The 15,775-nt window shown below is 39.9% G+C and overlaps 1 protein-coding gene across 1 annotated transcript; it reads left to right on the top strand.

Moving 5' to 3' along the window:
- Positions 1-18: 18 nt before the first annotated feature.
- Positions 19-15,772, top strand: LOC136236174 (attractin-like protein 1). The gene is made up of 27 exons (XM_066026280.1): positions 19-297; positions 562-648; positions 700-813; positions 878-1,072; positions 1,471-1,652; positions 1,913-2,111; positions 2,415-2,511; positions 2,937-3,273; positions 3,491-3,659; positions 4,558-4,688; positions 5,040-5,118; positions 5,180-5,244; positions 5,560-5,697; positions 5,962-6,101; positions 7,094-7,202; positions 10,128-10,331; positions 11,064-11,237; positions 11,399-11,470; positions 12,214-12,279; positions 12,332-12,425; positions 12,925-12,968; positions 13,019-13,198; positions 14,707-14,867; positions 15,052-15,110; positions 15,200-15,278; positions 15,330-15,416; positions 15,467-15,772. Exons 1-27 carry the CDS (start codon positions 80-82, stop codon positions 15,659-15,661), a joined length of 3,675 nt encoding a protein of 1,224 aa, XP_065882352.1. The 5' UTR covers positions 19-79; the 3' UTR covers positions 15,662-15,772.
- Positions 15,773-15,775: the final 3 nt, after the last annotated feature.

The following is a 15,775-nucleotide window of genomic DNA, read 5'->3' as shown; positions in this document are numbered from 1 at the left end:
TTCAGGTAGACCCCCAATTTGGATCACGTGGTTTTCTAATAATTATGGTTTTACAGGCAATTCTGTTCTGGTGATTTTAATGATGGCAGTATCCTCTTGTGTCTGGGTGTTGCTCGTTTTATTGTGTACAAATGTTCTATTCGTTTCTGTTGTGGACTCATCGTGTGGTTCGTCTCGATGCTACAACGGAGAGCTAAACGAAACCTGGAGTGATATGGAGAACGATACAGAACAGACTTGCGAGTGCTTCCCTGGTTGGCACGGAGACTCGTGCCAGTTCTGTGGCGGAAAGTTAAGGTGTATAATGGTTTGTCCAAGTCACACCAATTGTGACATTTGTGTTAATTGTACACCTACCCTGTACACGCCCATATGGTGTGATACACTAGCTGTTTGCACGGACATTTTCTAGTGGTCCAGGTGTTATAATGTAGTTGTGTTTTGCGCGCTATAAGTCATTTAATGACTGGTCTGTTTACACGGAAATTTGTACAACTTCGCATGCACACACGCCCTTATATGAGGTGGTCCTTTAATATCATGTTTCCGCCCTGTTAACAGGTTGAATTCAACAAATGGTATTGTAGAAGATGGTCCTTGTGAATATGATAAGCTCTCTAACTGTATATGGTTCATAGAGCCACCCAGGTATAAATTATTGATGATGTGCTGCATATTTGTTTAACAATTTGTTGATAGCAATGACTCTACAATACATTTGTTAGTCCGGTCTCTGTCGCTGGAATGTGGTTGGGATTATTTGCATGTGTTCAGTGGTGACTCGGTGTATTCTGAAAAGATTGCTGCTTTTACGTAAGTCCATCTTAAACACACACTTCACACAGTAGTACAAAGTTTAATCTTATTTTCATTGCAGTGGTAGAATTTTGGAGGATACTTCAGCAGTAGACGACATCACTGATATTGATGCTAATCTTACAGCTAATTTCACTGCTAATTTCATCACAGAGCCTACAGATTACATTTCCCTGAGTTTCACAGGTCCAGCATTGCTGCTATACTTCTACTCTGACTTAGGTGTATCAGATGCAGGGTTTCACCTAGAGTATTGGTAAGGTGTAACTAAGTGGTGTGTTAATAAAATGGTTTCAGTTTTTGTGGATAAGACGTTGTCTGGTATTCTGTTTACAAAAGTGTCTTTTAGCCATCTGCCTTAGTTTCAGATGCACATAGTTTATTGTAAATGATACTTCTGTATGGTGGCCTTTTGAGCATTTAAAGGAGTTGTCCTCTCTCAGGTTAAAAATGTATAAAGCTTGATACCAAAATATTTTCCTGAGGTTTTTTTTGTTGTGTCTGTGATTTGGAGAGTTTGTTGAGTGATAGTGAACTGTATATTTGGAACTATTTCATGTTCGACCATGAAAATATTAATTTTAATGTTTATGTTGTCTGCTCAGAGATAAATTGTCCTAATGAAGCATAAGCTTATGAAGATTGTTTCTATAGGGTTGATGATTGTCCAGCTAACTGCTCAGAAAATGGGCTATGTAACGCTGACGGCTCATGTGATTGCTATAGCGGCTGGACTGGGGAGCTGTGTGATCGAGAGGCTTGTCCTGCAAACTGTTCTGGGAATGGAGAATGCAATCTGGAATTATCCAAGTGTATCTGCAATGAATCCTATACTGGTATGTGCACAGTACATATGGCAGTAAACCTTGGAACCGGCCACTGTATAACATATTGTGATAGCCGAGTTCTACTGTCACTGAACTAGTGACAGGCTATATAGTAACTGTACAAAGCATATGATGTTACACTACGCGCGCGCGCACACACGCACGCACTCACACACGCACACGCACGCATACACACACTACACATACACACACTACACACACTATATACACACACATACTCAATAGTTTTATCAAAGATGTATTTACAGGCTTGGATTGTAGTATACAATCTTCCTTCATTCGATGGAGTGACCATACTGATAATAACAATACTGATTGGGGTAGTGGAGGCCATAGTAATGTTTACTGGAACCAGTCACTCTGGTTATTTGGTGGATATGTGTTACCCAGTCCATCGTCTAGTGTGGTGGATGAGCAGGCCACTAGTAGTGCAGCAGCATTGTGGAGGTGTGTAGTGTATTGTAAAGTGTACCATATATATTTGGAAATGTTTGAATGAGCAAACGTTTGTGAATCGTTCATGTTTAAAACATTTTGCAAAATATATATTTTACAAGTGCTAGCCACCAATGAGACCCCACAAATTGAACTGTCATGATTCTGTCCAACTTGAATGTTTCCAAGTTTAGGGTCTTTGTGTGCGTGCGTGTGTGTGCATGCGTGCGTGGGTGTGTGTGTACACACACATGGCTAGTGTAATGATATACACCTGAAAGTGTTTGTGTGCTGATCCCCATACAATTCTTACAGGTACCAACTAGATGATCAGTCCTGGGAACTGATAGAACCAGAACCAAGCTTTGTATGGCCTCCCATGAGATATGACCACTCTGCAGTTGTGTATGAAGTGAGTGTATTGTGTGCTATACCTCATGATGTGATGCCTGGCCATATCACTGATGTATGTATGTAGGGGGTGAGAACTTCCACTCTTAGTCAAACCCCATCACCAATGATTGTGTCTAAAGCTGTAGAGAAGTGTTTTTTGACAAGCTCTCCATAGCTTTTAAAATTAATGACACAACAGAAAACACCTCCATATTAGGGACAAAGAGTTTGGTCCCAACAGATCTGGATTTTACCTCTTAAAGAGAACACTCTTTTACATAGCAAAAAATTAGGTCAATATCTGAGACTTGTTATATATTTGGATTAGATATTGATGTTCTCATTTATTTTGTTGAAGTACAAATTAAGTGGTATCACTTTATTGTAGAACTTTCTCTGCATTTGTAATGTACCCTAAACACATTATGTTTGTTGTAATTTCAGGACACTATGGTAGTGTTTGGTGGTTTGTTGATCCCATCAGAGACATTCACTGACTTGTTATGGACTTATGACTTCTCTAGTGGCCTATGGGAGTTGATACCAACTGCTCGAGGCAACAACTCATTCTCCATCACAACTGTTTCAATGGAATTTAACAATGATACGGAATTTAGTGGTGACAATGACACAAGTGATTCTAATGACACCATCCCCTGGGGGCTACCTTTGCCAGTACGTGGGCATACTGCTCATGTCATTGGGAACAAAATGGTTGTGTTTTTTGGTCTGGCTTATGCCGCAGAGTTATTCCCCAGTGCCATACAAGAGCTGGACCTTGGTAAGTATAGTGCATGTATAGTGTGTGGTGTAAATTGTTTTGAAATTGAGCATTACGGTGTACTAGGGGCTACTCATGTGTTTCTATTTTAAGACAGTTTGTGTTGAAGTAATGTCTAAAATGTATAATCATTGTTTAGCACCTGAGCTTTGTATCCAGATAGGATAAGCATTGTATTTCAAGTCGTATGACAGATTTGTGTTGTGTCATTTTCTAGACAATATGACTTGGTCTATTCCACTACAGAAGGGGACAGTACCTAATGGTCGCCATGGCCACACCAGTGTGTACTCTGAGGAGCTAGGAGCAGTATACATTTATGGTGGAACGTTACTTGGGCGCTTCAGAGACTATTTGTACATGTTCAATGTTACCACTTATACTTGGTAAGTGATGGCTGTATGTAGCGTGTACAGCTGGGTGGGCAGCATGCTTTTGTATTGAAGACAACTCTGTAATCTCTGACACCTCTGTGCCTCCCCATAGCCTGACGTTAGGCCTTTGGTTTTCAGACTATGTTGTCTGACAGTGAACGATAGTAGTATTCTGACAACCTATGCATAATCCAATAATGTCAGATTAGAGAGATGACTTGATAATCCAGCAACCTCCTTAATCCAGCAAAATTCATGTACCAACAACAAAAGATGTTTGACTACACAACATTACACATACTCTAACATACATTTCTGTAATTCTGTACCAACAGTGTGTTTTTGCATGTACCCCCACACTGTTACTTTCTGTTTGGGGGAGAGGGGCACTATAGCTCCAGCTTGTTTGGACCATTGTATCATATGGGGCTACATGTGATCTCATCCTGTGGGCTCACTGTACATGCTACAAACAAGCTTGTTGACAGACTATGTCACTTGTGATGGCTTGGGGGTGTTTAGTATCACATCATGTAGACAAGTCTGTGTGGTTGAGCCTATTAATCTGGACACTTGATGACACCTACATTTATCTAGACACTTTCAAGTATCCCTTAGTACATCATAAAGTGACCCAGATGATTAGTACACTATTGGCTGGTCTCAAGGTGGTCATGTTATACAGGCGTAGTGTTCAGGATGTGTAGTAAAGTGATTTAATTTAGTTGTAGCATAAGTACATCATTATATGTACCTGAACCATATATGGTAATCATTGGCTATATATAGGTCATCTGTATCAATATCCCTGTCATATGATACAGTAGCTATATATGGTAATGAAGTCCTTAATGGTTGACTGCTATTGTTCATGCATGACCTGACATCTTTTGTTGACTATATGTTCTAGGTATCAGCTGGATTCCAGTGACCAGCCTAATCTCTACTATCACTCTGCCATATTGTTACATCATCTCTTAGTACTTCATGGAGGACGAAACAACGAGTGTTTCAGTAATCTCACTATAGTATATGATACTGGTAGGTGTGTGTATTATAGACAATGTTATAATCTACACTGTAGGCAATTTTGTGAGCTTGTTATATAATTTAACATATTTTCAAAGTGTTATAGATCGTGTTTCTGTGGTTTCCACCTGATGTTGTGAAGATCACACACAATACTCATATGGTTCTTTGTGTTGTTGCCACTTTATGCTTCAACTTTGATGTCAAGAATGTGATACATGGGTTTATGTAGCCTTCTCTCAGAGTTCCCATAGCACATGTAGTCAAATAGAAAAGGCCATCTAAATCCTAACTTTAGCTTACCTTAAGAAGCAAAATATCTGTGTGTCATTCTCCATACCTTCTGTTTTTTTGTTTTTTTAGTGTGTCAGAGGTGGTTTCAGTTGTCAGGATTAGGCGTTGGCCAACTTGGTCATACCGCTGTGGCTATAAATGAGGAAAGGTTTGTTACCAGTTATTAGTCACATACACCTTAATCATCATTGTATTGTTTTCTTTACCAGTGCCATGTTAGTGTTTGGTGGATTTGATGGCCAGGTACTCAGCAACATTATTAAGATACAATTTTGTGAGTTTATCTACGTAGTATATTTGGAGAGAGTCTTTAAGAAGAGTTTCCCTGCCCAGTTGTTACTGTGGAATCTCTCTCTATCAAACCATAGATATTATAATATTATAGCTTAGCTTAATATTATAGCTTTGCTTAATATTATAGCTTTGTAAACTATAATATCTATGATCAAACACTTTTGAACAGACAATTTTTTGCTGCAGTATATTGAGGTTGTCCTCTTTAGAGGTAAAAGATGTTCGGGACCAGATTCTTAAATTCAGAGAGTTTGCTAGAGAAGTTCCACTGTGTTCTATTGATTTCTTCTCACAGCTGACTGCAGTCAACTGGACAACATGTCGGAGTGTATCCTTGCTAGCTATGGCAAGTGTGGATGGGACAACTCAACTGAGTCATGTGTTGAAGTATCAACCTTCACACAACCTGACCTTGTCATGCATTGTGCTAGTGGTAAGGCAGTGTGACTTTGTGTTAATATATTATATTATGAACCTAGCTGTCATTAAAAAAAATTCCCTTTAGTATGAGCACTTCAAGTATATACATGTACAATGGTGTACACATGTAGACCCCTGAAATCAGTACCCCTCAGTAATAAAGACCATTTAGATGTGTCACTGTGGCATGCTTGATTTAGTTATGGTGTAGTATCCGAAATACTAATTTAATTGTGTGATTGATATATGTTATAAAGTTGATGTTGTTTGTTTTTAGCTTTTTGTCTACGACATCAGAGCTATAATGATTGTGCAATACACATGTACAATGATAGCTGTCAGTGGAGCAATCTTGACCTGTGTGTACCACTTGAGCGACAAATAGATGACAGTATCGTCAATACTACTGTTACAGAGGTGTGTGAGTGTGGATGGTGAAGCTGTTGGATGTGTCCACAAGGACGTAGATGACATATGTGACCCAGTCTGGGAAAACTGGTCTTATTGCCTATTTAAAAGTATCTGGTTTTAAGTATTTAGTGTGTTGTAGCTCGCCAATGGTTGAAGCTATGTGTACTAAACTTTCATACATTTTACACCAATTCCTGCATCCACTGTGCAAGTAGCCAACAACTAAGTTTCCTGCCATTTTAGATAGTTTTTAAACCGAGGTTGACTGTATCAGGTGAGCTGCTAAAGGGGAAGGAGGTGGGGGCCTGGAAGGAGGACAAGAGGCTGTTCAAAAAAAAAATGAAAAGGAAGGCGTAGGGATGAATTAGGCCAAGTTATGGGCCATTCAGGTCTCAAAACTGGCTTAAATGAAAGGCAATTCACAGCAGAGGTATTTGTTCAACACCACAGAGCTGTACAACCACACATAGCCATCCCCAGGCCGACCAGAGCTCCATTAAGGCCCCACACCGCATGTACGGATCACCATGAAAAGTAGCCAGACCACTCAAGTCTAGCTGATTTTGATTGGTATTTTATTCATGTAGCTTTGTGTTCTGGGTGAAAAATCCAATCTGCTGACATGGGCGATAAGACCGGTTTTTCCCAGACTGGGTCACATATGGTTATTGCACAGAGATGTAATAAGTCACTTGTCGCAACTTGATAATCCCCAAATGTGTCATTTGTGTGCAAAGTGATCTGCCTAACTATTAGAGCTACAAGTAATAATGTAATCTCTATACTTACCAAGTAACTATCTAATGGCCAGTCATTTTGTGTTAGGCTAAACAGAGCTGTTATTCAGGTTCCACTTAGATGCTCTACTTAAAGTGTAGATTATCCTGGTGACTGTTCTATTAGAGTATTTCATCAACTCCTTGTACTTTCATCAAATGTACATGACCTCATGTACAGTAATGCTGCTGGGGTGACATTATTATGACTTTATTGTGCAGGTTGTTTTGGAGGGAGAAGTGTGCTCTCGTTTGAGAGGATGTGAAGCATGTCTCATGGCTGGTTGTTACTTTGTAGATGGTGAAAGATGTGTCTCCAATATGAGCAATGGTATAGTGTGTGTGTAGAGTAGTGTGTGTGCGTGCGTGCGTGCGTGCGTGCGTGCGTGCGTGCGTGCGTGCGTGCGTGCGTGCGTGCGTGCGTGCGTGCGTGTGTGTGTAGTCTAACCATGACTTGAAAATGATTTCAAGTGTAAGTGTATGTTTTATTAGAGTAGTTACAAAAAGTGTTGGTTTATATTATCCAAAAAGTGTTGGTTTACATTATCCAAACAATCAAGACACATGGTAGAGTGTTGTGCAGATGAGAAAGCTGGCGTGCCACACCGTGAGTGTATTTACAGGACAAAACAAAATGTTGTTTTCACACATATGTAGCTCCGTGCTCCCTTCTCAGATTAGAATCATTTTTAATACTGCAAACACCTTCAGCACCCCACATACCAAATTCGAGCAAGATTGCCTAACGCAATCATGAAATATGGGCCTTGAAAATTTGACATAATTTCTTCATTTTTTTTCTTCGTTTAAGGGGCTCGGGGAGGGCTTAGATTATTCTTTTCGCAAACTTTTCAAAAAACACAAATGTGTCGATTAAGCTTCAGTACACTTTAAGAACGTATTTCAGCACAATCAAGTACCAAGTTCAGTGTAAACCAGTTTAACCTGATTAATAGTCATGGAGCTATGGACGATGATGTACATTAATAAAGGCTGACTTGTTGTCATGCCTACAGGGTACACCGTTTATGGAAATAACTTAAAAATCAGTATGCATATAATCATACTCAAACCTTTTGTGGTTTAAAAGAAATTGCATTGAGTTACAAGGCAAAATTTAAACAACTGTAAATCGCGATATTAAAATATTCTAATAGAACAGTTACCATGGGATAAAAAGGGTGCATGAAGAATGTCAGGAAAATACTTACCAGCATTTGAACCAGGGACCTCCATATTGAACATCCAAATCCTTAACCACTGAGACGCTGCTATCACAGCTGATCACCTCACTTAATTTCTACTTTATAAAATTCTAACTTAAAGGGGCAGTGCTTCAAGCCATACAAGTGCCGAAACCATACAAGTGTGACAAGCATTTGACGCTGTTTTACATAATTACTGAGCAATTGTGGTTTGGAAATGAACAACAATTCTCACATCCATACAGCCTGCTACAATCACTTGGAATCATTTTGCTGTGAAACTACATATCTAAACAGGTTATTTACGCCAAGTAGAAGATTGTAAACGGCGTGAATGCTTGAGGGTAATGCAACGGCACAGAGTGCTTGGAAATGTAGCCACGAGAACAGCAGCGCCAGCCCATTGTAGACCGTTAATTAACTCAACAGGCTTGTTTACTATACAAGTTCTTGTCAGTGCAACAATCATGATAACATTACAAGCATTTTTATGGCTGCTCATATGTCAAACCACAACATCTTGTCGTTACATCATAACTTCACGATATGCCCTTCTACAGGGGTATATGAGAGTAGGATACCCTTCTCAGTATATATATTATGAACTCTTGGCGATACTTAACTAGCATGTTACTGTAATATTATTAAGTAGTAACAGGTTACTTAACTAGCATGTTACTGTAATATTATTACCTAACAAAGTACCTTTATAAAATGTGTAATATGTATTGTAATTATATTACTAGTTACTTTTAAACTGAAGTAATATGTAACTGTAACACATTTCATTGCAGTGGCAGTAACGAGTATTAGACTATGGTACAGCTCATTTAGAGGGTTACTAAATCACTTAGTCACCTGACATGCTCATTTAGTCACCTACACATGTTCATTTAGTAACCCGCCCTCAGGAAATTTTGTACGTGAAAAATAATTATAACACGAAAGGTGCACTGGAGTACTTGATAATACTGTAATACAATTCTTCTCCGTGTTCTGCGAATAATTCTGGACAAATAGTAGACTAAGCGGAGTATCTACTGTAGCTCTAGCCGTTACTCTGGTTACCGGTCAAATAATTATTTTTGTGGGCGCTGTAAGGACTTTAGTAGGAAGAAACCGTTCTGCCATTCTACGTTGCTCTTTCACCCCACCCTAATGCTCTGGCTATAAAGGTATGTACTTTAAACCATAGTCTAAATAAGTTAGACACCGCGACCAACGGGAACTAAGCGATTTAGTAACCCCTCTGGCCCTTAGTAGCGCCCTCGCTGCGCTCGGGACACTACAGCCTCAGGCCATTGGGGTTACTAAATCGCTTAGTTCCCTTGGTCTTGGTGTCTAACTATTATATAGGTAATAATATGTTACTGTATAGAGGGAAACTTTGGCCTTTGGCAAATAGCAAGCTAAATTGAATTTGACGAATAAACTTTGGCGAATTCAAGCTCAATCTATAACTTAAAGATGCTAATCTCAGGCGCTATGAGTAATTGGTGGGTTAAACTTTGGCGAATTTGTAGCAAATCGCCAAATCCGCCTAAGTTTTACCCTGCCAGAGTTTCCCTCTATCCGGTACTTTTTAAAAGTAGCAGCCCAACACTGCCAACAGAGCTCTTCGGTGATCTTGGAAAACTACAATGTTGAAAAGAAGTTGCTGGGTATTGCTACCCACACTGTAGACTTTCACATTTTATCCGACTTTATCAGCCTCTCCCATTATAAAGTGTGTAATAACAATACTTACAGCTCTTGGTTTTACATCACAATGTGATTTAGACTTTGTGACATGAGAACTTGGTACAACATAATTGAATTATTAAATGGTGTTTTTGTGTATTGTATGATACAAGCAATCAATAAAATGGGAAATGACTTTTCCATTTCAGTAGACCTTAATTAAAAGCACAAGTAGGAGTATATACCTGTATACCCCATGGCTAGATCATATTTGACCAATTTGAGCTGATTGGACATATCATTGTGTAGTAGCTGTCTGTATGGCTCACACTAGCCACTACACAATTGTATTGTTCCCTCTTATATTACAGACTCATTATCAATGGCTCAGTGTTTACAGCATAGCAGCAGGTGCTATGACTACAGCTCATGTGATACTTGTCCTCCTGAAAGATGTTTGTGGTGTGCCTCGCTGCAGCATTGTGCCCCTTCTTCATTCTATCCCCAGATATATCCTTTTGGTCAATGTTTGGGCTGGCATAAGAGCAGTGTTAATGGAGTGTCTGGATGTCCAGGTGTGTGTGTGTGTGTGTGTGTGTGTGTGTGTGTGTGTGTGTGTGTGTGTGTGTGTGTGTGTGTGTGTGTGTGTGTGTGTGTGTGTGTGTGTGTGTGTGTGTGTGTGTGTGTGTGTGTGTGTGTGTGTGTGTGTGTGTGTGTGTGTGTGTGTGTGTGTGTGTGTGTGTGTGTGTGTGTGTGTGTGTGTGTGTGTGTGTGTGTGTGTGTGTGTGTGTGTGTGTGTGTGTGTGTGTGTGTGTGTGTGTGTGTGTGTGTGTGTGTGTGTGTGTGTGTGTGTGTGTGTGTGTGTGTGTGTGTGTGTGTGTGTGTGTGTGTGTGTGTGTGTGTGTGTGTGTGTGTGTGTGTGTGTGTGTGTGTGTGTGTGTGTGTGTGTGTGTGTGTGTGTGTGTGTGTGTGTGTGTGTGTGTGTGTGTGTGTGTGTGTGTGTGTGTGTGTGTGTGTGTGTGTGTGTGTGTGTGTGTGTGTGTGTGTGTGTGTGTGTGTGTGTGTGTGTGTGTGTGTGTGTGTGTGTGTGTGTGTGTGTGTGTGTGTGTGTGTGTGTGTGTGTGTGTGTGTGTGTGTGTGTGTGTGTGTGTGTGTGTGTGTGTGTGTGTGTGTGTGTGTGTGTGTGTGTGTGTGTGTGTGTGTGTGTGTGTGTGTGTGTGTGTGTGTGTGTCGTGAGTGTGCATATTTAATGTTTCTTTTATGTTGCTCATCTCAATCACAATTGATCTCTCAATTCATTCTTGTAGGAGTTGGTAACTGTTCATACAACAGTTGTTCTGACTGTGAGGCTAATGTTGGTTGTGGATGGTGCAATGCTCCAGAGGAGACTGGACTAGGGAGGTGTGTACGTGGTGGGTTTACCAGCCCACACGACCAATGCCCTGCTGAAGACTGGAGTTGGTTCTATTCTGAGTGTCCTTGTACGTATAGTCTGTGTGTACGTGTGTGTGCAGTGTATGCATGTGTACTTCATATAATAGGCGCACGCCTTGTTATAAGCACATCCGTTCATAAGCACATCTCATTGTTATTATTTACTTGGTATATTGTTTAATGGTTTTATGTGTTTCATTTAACATAGTGTGTAACTGTAATGGCCACTCAACTTGCATCAATGGATCAGTTTGTGAGAATTGCACCAACCACACCACTGGTGAGTATAAGTGTGTGTGGTGTCCATGTGAAGTGTCATCAGTTTAGTCATAACATGACTGGTGAACTCACACATATACCACATTAAGATGGCACCAGGGTTATTGTTGTCATCTGAACATGTACCCAACTATCAATTGCAAAGTAGCCATTATGCTTCGTTGTTCAGCTATGTTCAGTCTGTTACACAGCATTACAAATGAAGAAAGTTATAAGAAGGACCTCCCCCAGTCACAACAGGAAACTTGACAATTCCCATTTCAAATGTAGCTAGGGAAGCCATCACACAGCACTACTGTGAATTGATACCTTGCACTGTCAGCAAAGATAAATGGGAAAGTGAAAAAAATCAAGTTCATAGCCTTAGTTGTTATCAAGCTTTGCTTGTCTGAAGGCGTCAGTCAGTCAGTCAGTCAGTAGAAAAATTCCACTGAATAAAACGGTTTAAAATGTTATAGCTACCTATTTGACTCTGTTTAGGTCGCACTGAAGGCACTTTTGGGCTTGGTTTACTAATACTGCTAAGACTGTATCATGAGGCTGGTTATAGGGTGATATTTTTGGCCATAAAAGCTCAAACCTCCAGTTTAATACTAAAACAATCCTGTTAGCTTAAACATTTTCTTTTAGGTTTATCATACAATACATATGATTTTGATGTAACAAGCTTTACTATTTTCTGTTGTACAGACATTAATTATAAATAGTTATAATTCCCAGCCCTGTTGTCCATCATCCTTACAGGTGAACAGTGTGAGTATTGTGAGTTTGGCTATACTGGTAATCCAATAAATGGCGGAAGGTGTGAAGGTGAGCAAGTCACTACTTGTCTCCACCAATAGCAGCATGTTGTTGTACACAGAGTGCTTCTGTAATGGATTTGGTAATGCTTGTGACAATCGGAGTGGTGTGTGTCACTGTGATGAATATGGAGTGGATGGGGCCCACTGTACTATGTGAGTATACTGGTTGTGTGTAGTGTAGTGTGTGTGTGTGTGGTGTGTGTGTGTGTGTGCATGCGTGCGCGTAGCACATACCCTACACACAGGCTCCAGATATATGCAGGCATGCATCTTTACTGCCTGTCCAATCATCCTCACCCAACTCTCCATGTAACATGTAACCCACCTAGCTGTTTATAGGCCTTTTTATATTTAGGCTAGGCAAGTGAACCTCGGACAATCATGGAGACGTGAGTCAGTGACCTGGTCAGGAAAGGCTTTCCCCTCCTGCAGTTAAGTATTAAACGTACACATGATGTTAGCCCTGTTGTACTCAAGTGTTGTTGGAGTGCAAATCCAACACAGGGGAACCCTGACCTTGCCTGGTCTCCTTGTGCTGCCATTAGCCACACCACCAACTAGTAGTGTGTTACCAGGTCCACCATTAGGAGGTTGACAACATGACCACTACACACACTACATGTACACTACATGTACACTATCACTACTACAGGTGTGCAAGTGATGCTGATGGCAGTGTGGAGGATTATTGTTACTGTAAGCAAGCACACTTGTTACACTACTGTGTCCACATTACTCCGTTACAGATAGACTTGATGTTGGCTACACCTACACCATATCCATAGATGAGGTGTACCGTCGTCGAGGAAGCTTCTTGGTCTTCCCCCCATCTAGTTACGACCTCTATTTTGAGCTAGAGATGCTGAGGCATAACCAAAGTAATCCTGACAGAAAGAGCCTGGATTTGTATTTGTATGCTGGAAGAAGTATGTCTATATCACACTGTATGATAGTACTGTATAGTAGGGACCACAAAGGAGTAGGCGTGGCCCATGAAAAACCAGCCTCAATATTCCCTGACGATGACGAAGCAGTATTGGTTAGCTAAAACTAAGTCTTCAGATCGACCTGAAATGCTTTCAACAAGTTGCTATGAATTTTTTATTTTTTTTAAATTATTAAACAGAATTTTCTACTGACTGACTGAATAACTGACTGATGCCTTTAGACAAGCGTAACTCGATAACGGCTAAGGCTACGGGCTTGATTTTTTTCACTATTCGACGTCGCTTTGGCCCAAGAGGTGTCTTTTGGCAACTGCAGTATGTACAATGCATTCTTCATGGACTTACCAGTGTCCTCCTTTGTGTCCCATTCATCTCTGCTGACAGCGAAAAGTGTCGATTTGATGGTAGCATGTGATGGCTTCCCTTCATAATGGAATATTTTTCAGTGACTACTTTGATTGCAGAGGTGCTTTTCAAACAGTACTTGATTCGTACTGCTGTGTAAAGGGTTGAACATAGCTGGTAATGGATATTTCACTTTTCAGATGATAATTGATATAACTGGGGCGTGCAGCACCATTTCTTTCTTTTGGTGCAGTATGCGTGGATTGCAGGGGTGCTTTTCGAACAGTTATTGATTTGTAAGGCAGTGTAATGGGTTTAACATAGCTGACAACAAAGAGTAATGGATACTTCACTTTTCAGACGATAATTGATAGCTGGGGCACGTGGCGCCATTTCTTTCTTTTGATGCAATTCACCAGTCATAATAATTTTATTTTCCAAAAAAAGAGTACACAAAAAAAAGTAGAATTTTCAACTAGAGTAGGAACCATAGCACATCGATAAAAAGTACTGAAACAAGCTGGAGTAGTGCACGATATTAAATCACAGTAAAACAATAAGAAGTGTTATATCCCTACTGTGCATTTCCATTATGGTATCTTGAGCACAGCAGGGATATAACACTTCTTATTGTATGCTAGACAACTAAATGTATGAAGCTAAAGCACACACAGTAGTAATAGCACAATTGTTTAATTTGTGTGCAGTTTCTCTGTGTCACAAGACTCACAATGCAGACTAAACTGTGTCATGGAATTCTTTGTCAGTTTTAATTATTCTTCAACTATCGTACAGTGTATGTGCAATATGTGTTATTGGAAAAAACAAACAGTTTAAGCTGTTGTGGTATGCATGGGTTGTAAAGAGTATCAGAAGTAGTTTAGTCTTTTACCAAATACAGAAGGTCATGTTGTAGAGGGGGTAAAAAAGGATGTTTTCCCATACTTTTCCCCTCATATCACATGTTGGAAGGATAGTATAAAGTCAAAAATGCTTCCTGGTTAATTCTCTTTTATGATGAGGGTATTGGAATTGTCTTGAGTAAATACTCACCCTTGATATTATTATGCCTCCCTAATTTAAGCTCTAGAAAAGCCAGCCATATGTTTTTGTATTGCGTGTAAGATCTGGTCTTCTCCCAGGAACACAAGGTCTACTACAGCTAGACAACACCACTAATCTGACTGGGCCTGTGACTATCCGTAGTAAAGTTGATTATACCATTAAGGATGGTGACTTTGGTGATGGTGATGTGGGAGTATTGATATATGTGGACAATATGTTCCCTCCAATAAGATTTAAGGTGTGTAGTGTGTGCATACATGCATGCGTGCGTGTAGTTTAGTGTGTAGTGTGTGTGCGTGCGTGCATGTGTGTAGTATGTGTGTCTGTGTGTGTGTGCATGTTTTGTAATTATAAAATGCTTGGGGTATTTCCAAGAGTAAATATTACTCTTGTTATTACTAAATTAACATTCTATCTTACAGATCACCTTAAAGCAGAACAGCTACTTGTTCTTACTGTACTTCTTCGCAGCTTTCTGCACGTACGTATGTACACACAACCCAACTAGCCACCATTAATACCTCTAATTTTATTTATTTATTGTTTTAATGCACAAATCCTCTTCAACAGGTGCTTCCTAACACTTCTCCTCGGCTTCCTACTGATCTGGTATATCAAAAAGAAGCTTGCATATCGACAGTTTATTAGGGTCAGTTATTGTCGTACTCCTCCTAGCTGTGTGCCATGATTATCTACACAGGCTCATCAGAGAGAAATGAGGCAGAGAATTAGTCGACCATTTACAAAAATGAATGTTATCGTTAACAATAAACCAACTTTAGAAAAGGTATGTGATATATTTAACATATGTAAAATTAGCTGTTTTCAAATTCTTAGCAACAAGCATCGTGTGTTGGTGTTGAGCCATGCAGCGATGGCAAAGCAGCTGTGTTATCCTTGTTAGTACAACTACCTGGGGATAAAGGCAACAAACCACGACACGGACAATCTGGTGTGTGTGTTGGATCTGCTCTTGTAAGGTCATCACGGACAGAGGTCAAACAAACTGCCAGACAAAGAAACACAACATGATTTTGCACGCATATTTTATATAAATTATGATTTTAATTGTATAATTTTTATCTGTTTTTTGTGTGTGTAAGTAGATCCCATAATCAAATCATAAAAATTAATATGACGTCATTC

Source organism: Dysidea avara, chromosome 10 (assembly GCF_963678975.1).
Source record: "Dysidea avara chromosome 10, odDysAvar1.4, whole genome shotgun sequence".
Taxonomy (NCBI): Eukaryota; Metazoa; Porifera; class Demospongiae; order Dictyoceratida; family Dysideidae; genus Dysidea; species Dysidea avara.
This window is presented reverse-complemented; position numbering and strand designations above follow the sequence as displayed.

Excerpts from the sequence above, each read along its gene's own strand:
- LOC136236174 (XM_066026280.1), top strand. The coding sequence starts at position 80 with ATGATGGCAGTATCCTCTTGTGTCTGGGTGTTGCTCGTTTTATTGTGT. Across the intron at positions 12,969-13,018 it reads TGTGGAGGATTATTGTTACT|ATAGACTTGATGTTGGCTAC; the intron begins GTAAGCAAGCAC and ends ACTCCGTTACAG. Across the intron at positions 15,417-15,466 it reads ATAAACCAACTTTAGAAAAG|CAACAAGCATCGTGTGTTGG; the intron begins GTATGTGATATA and ends TCAAATTCTTAG.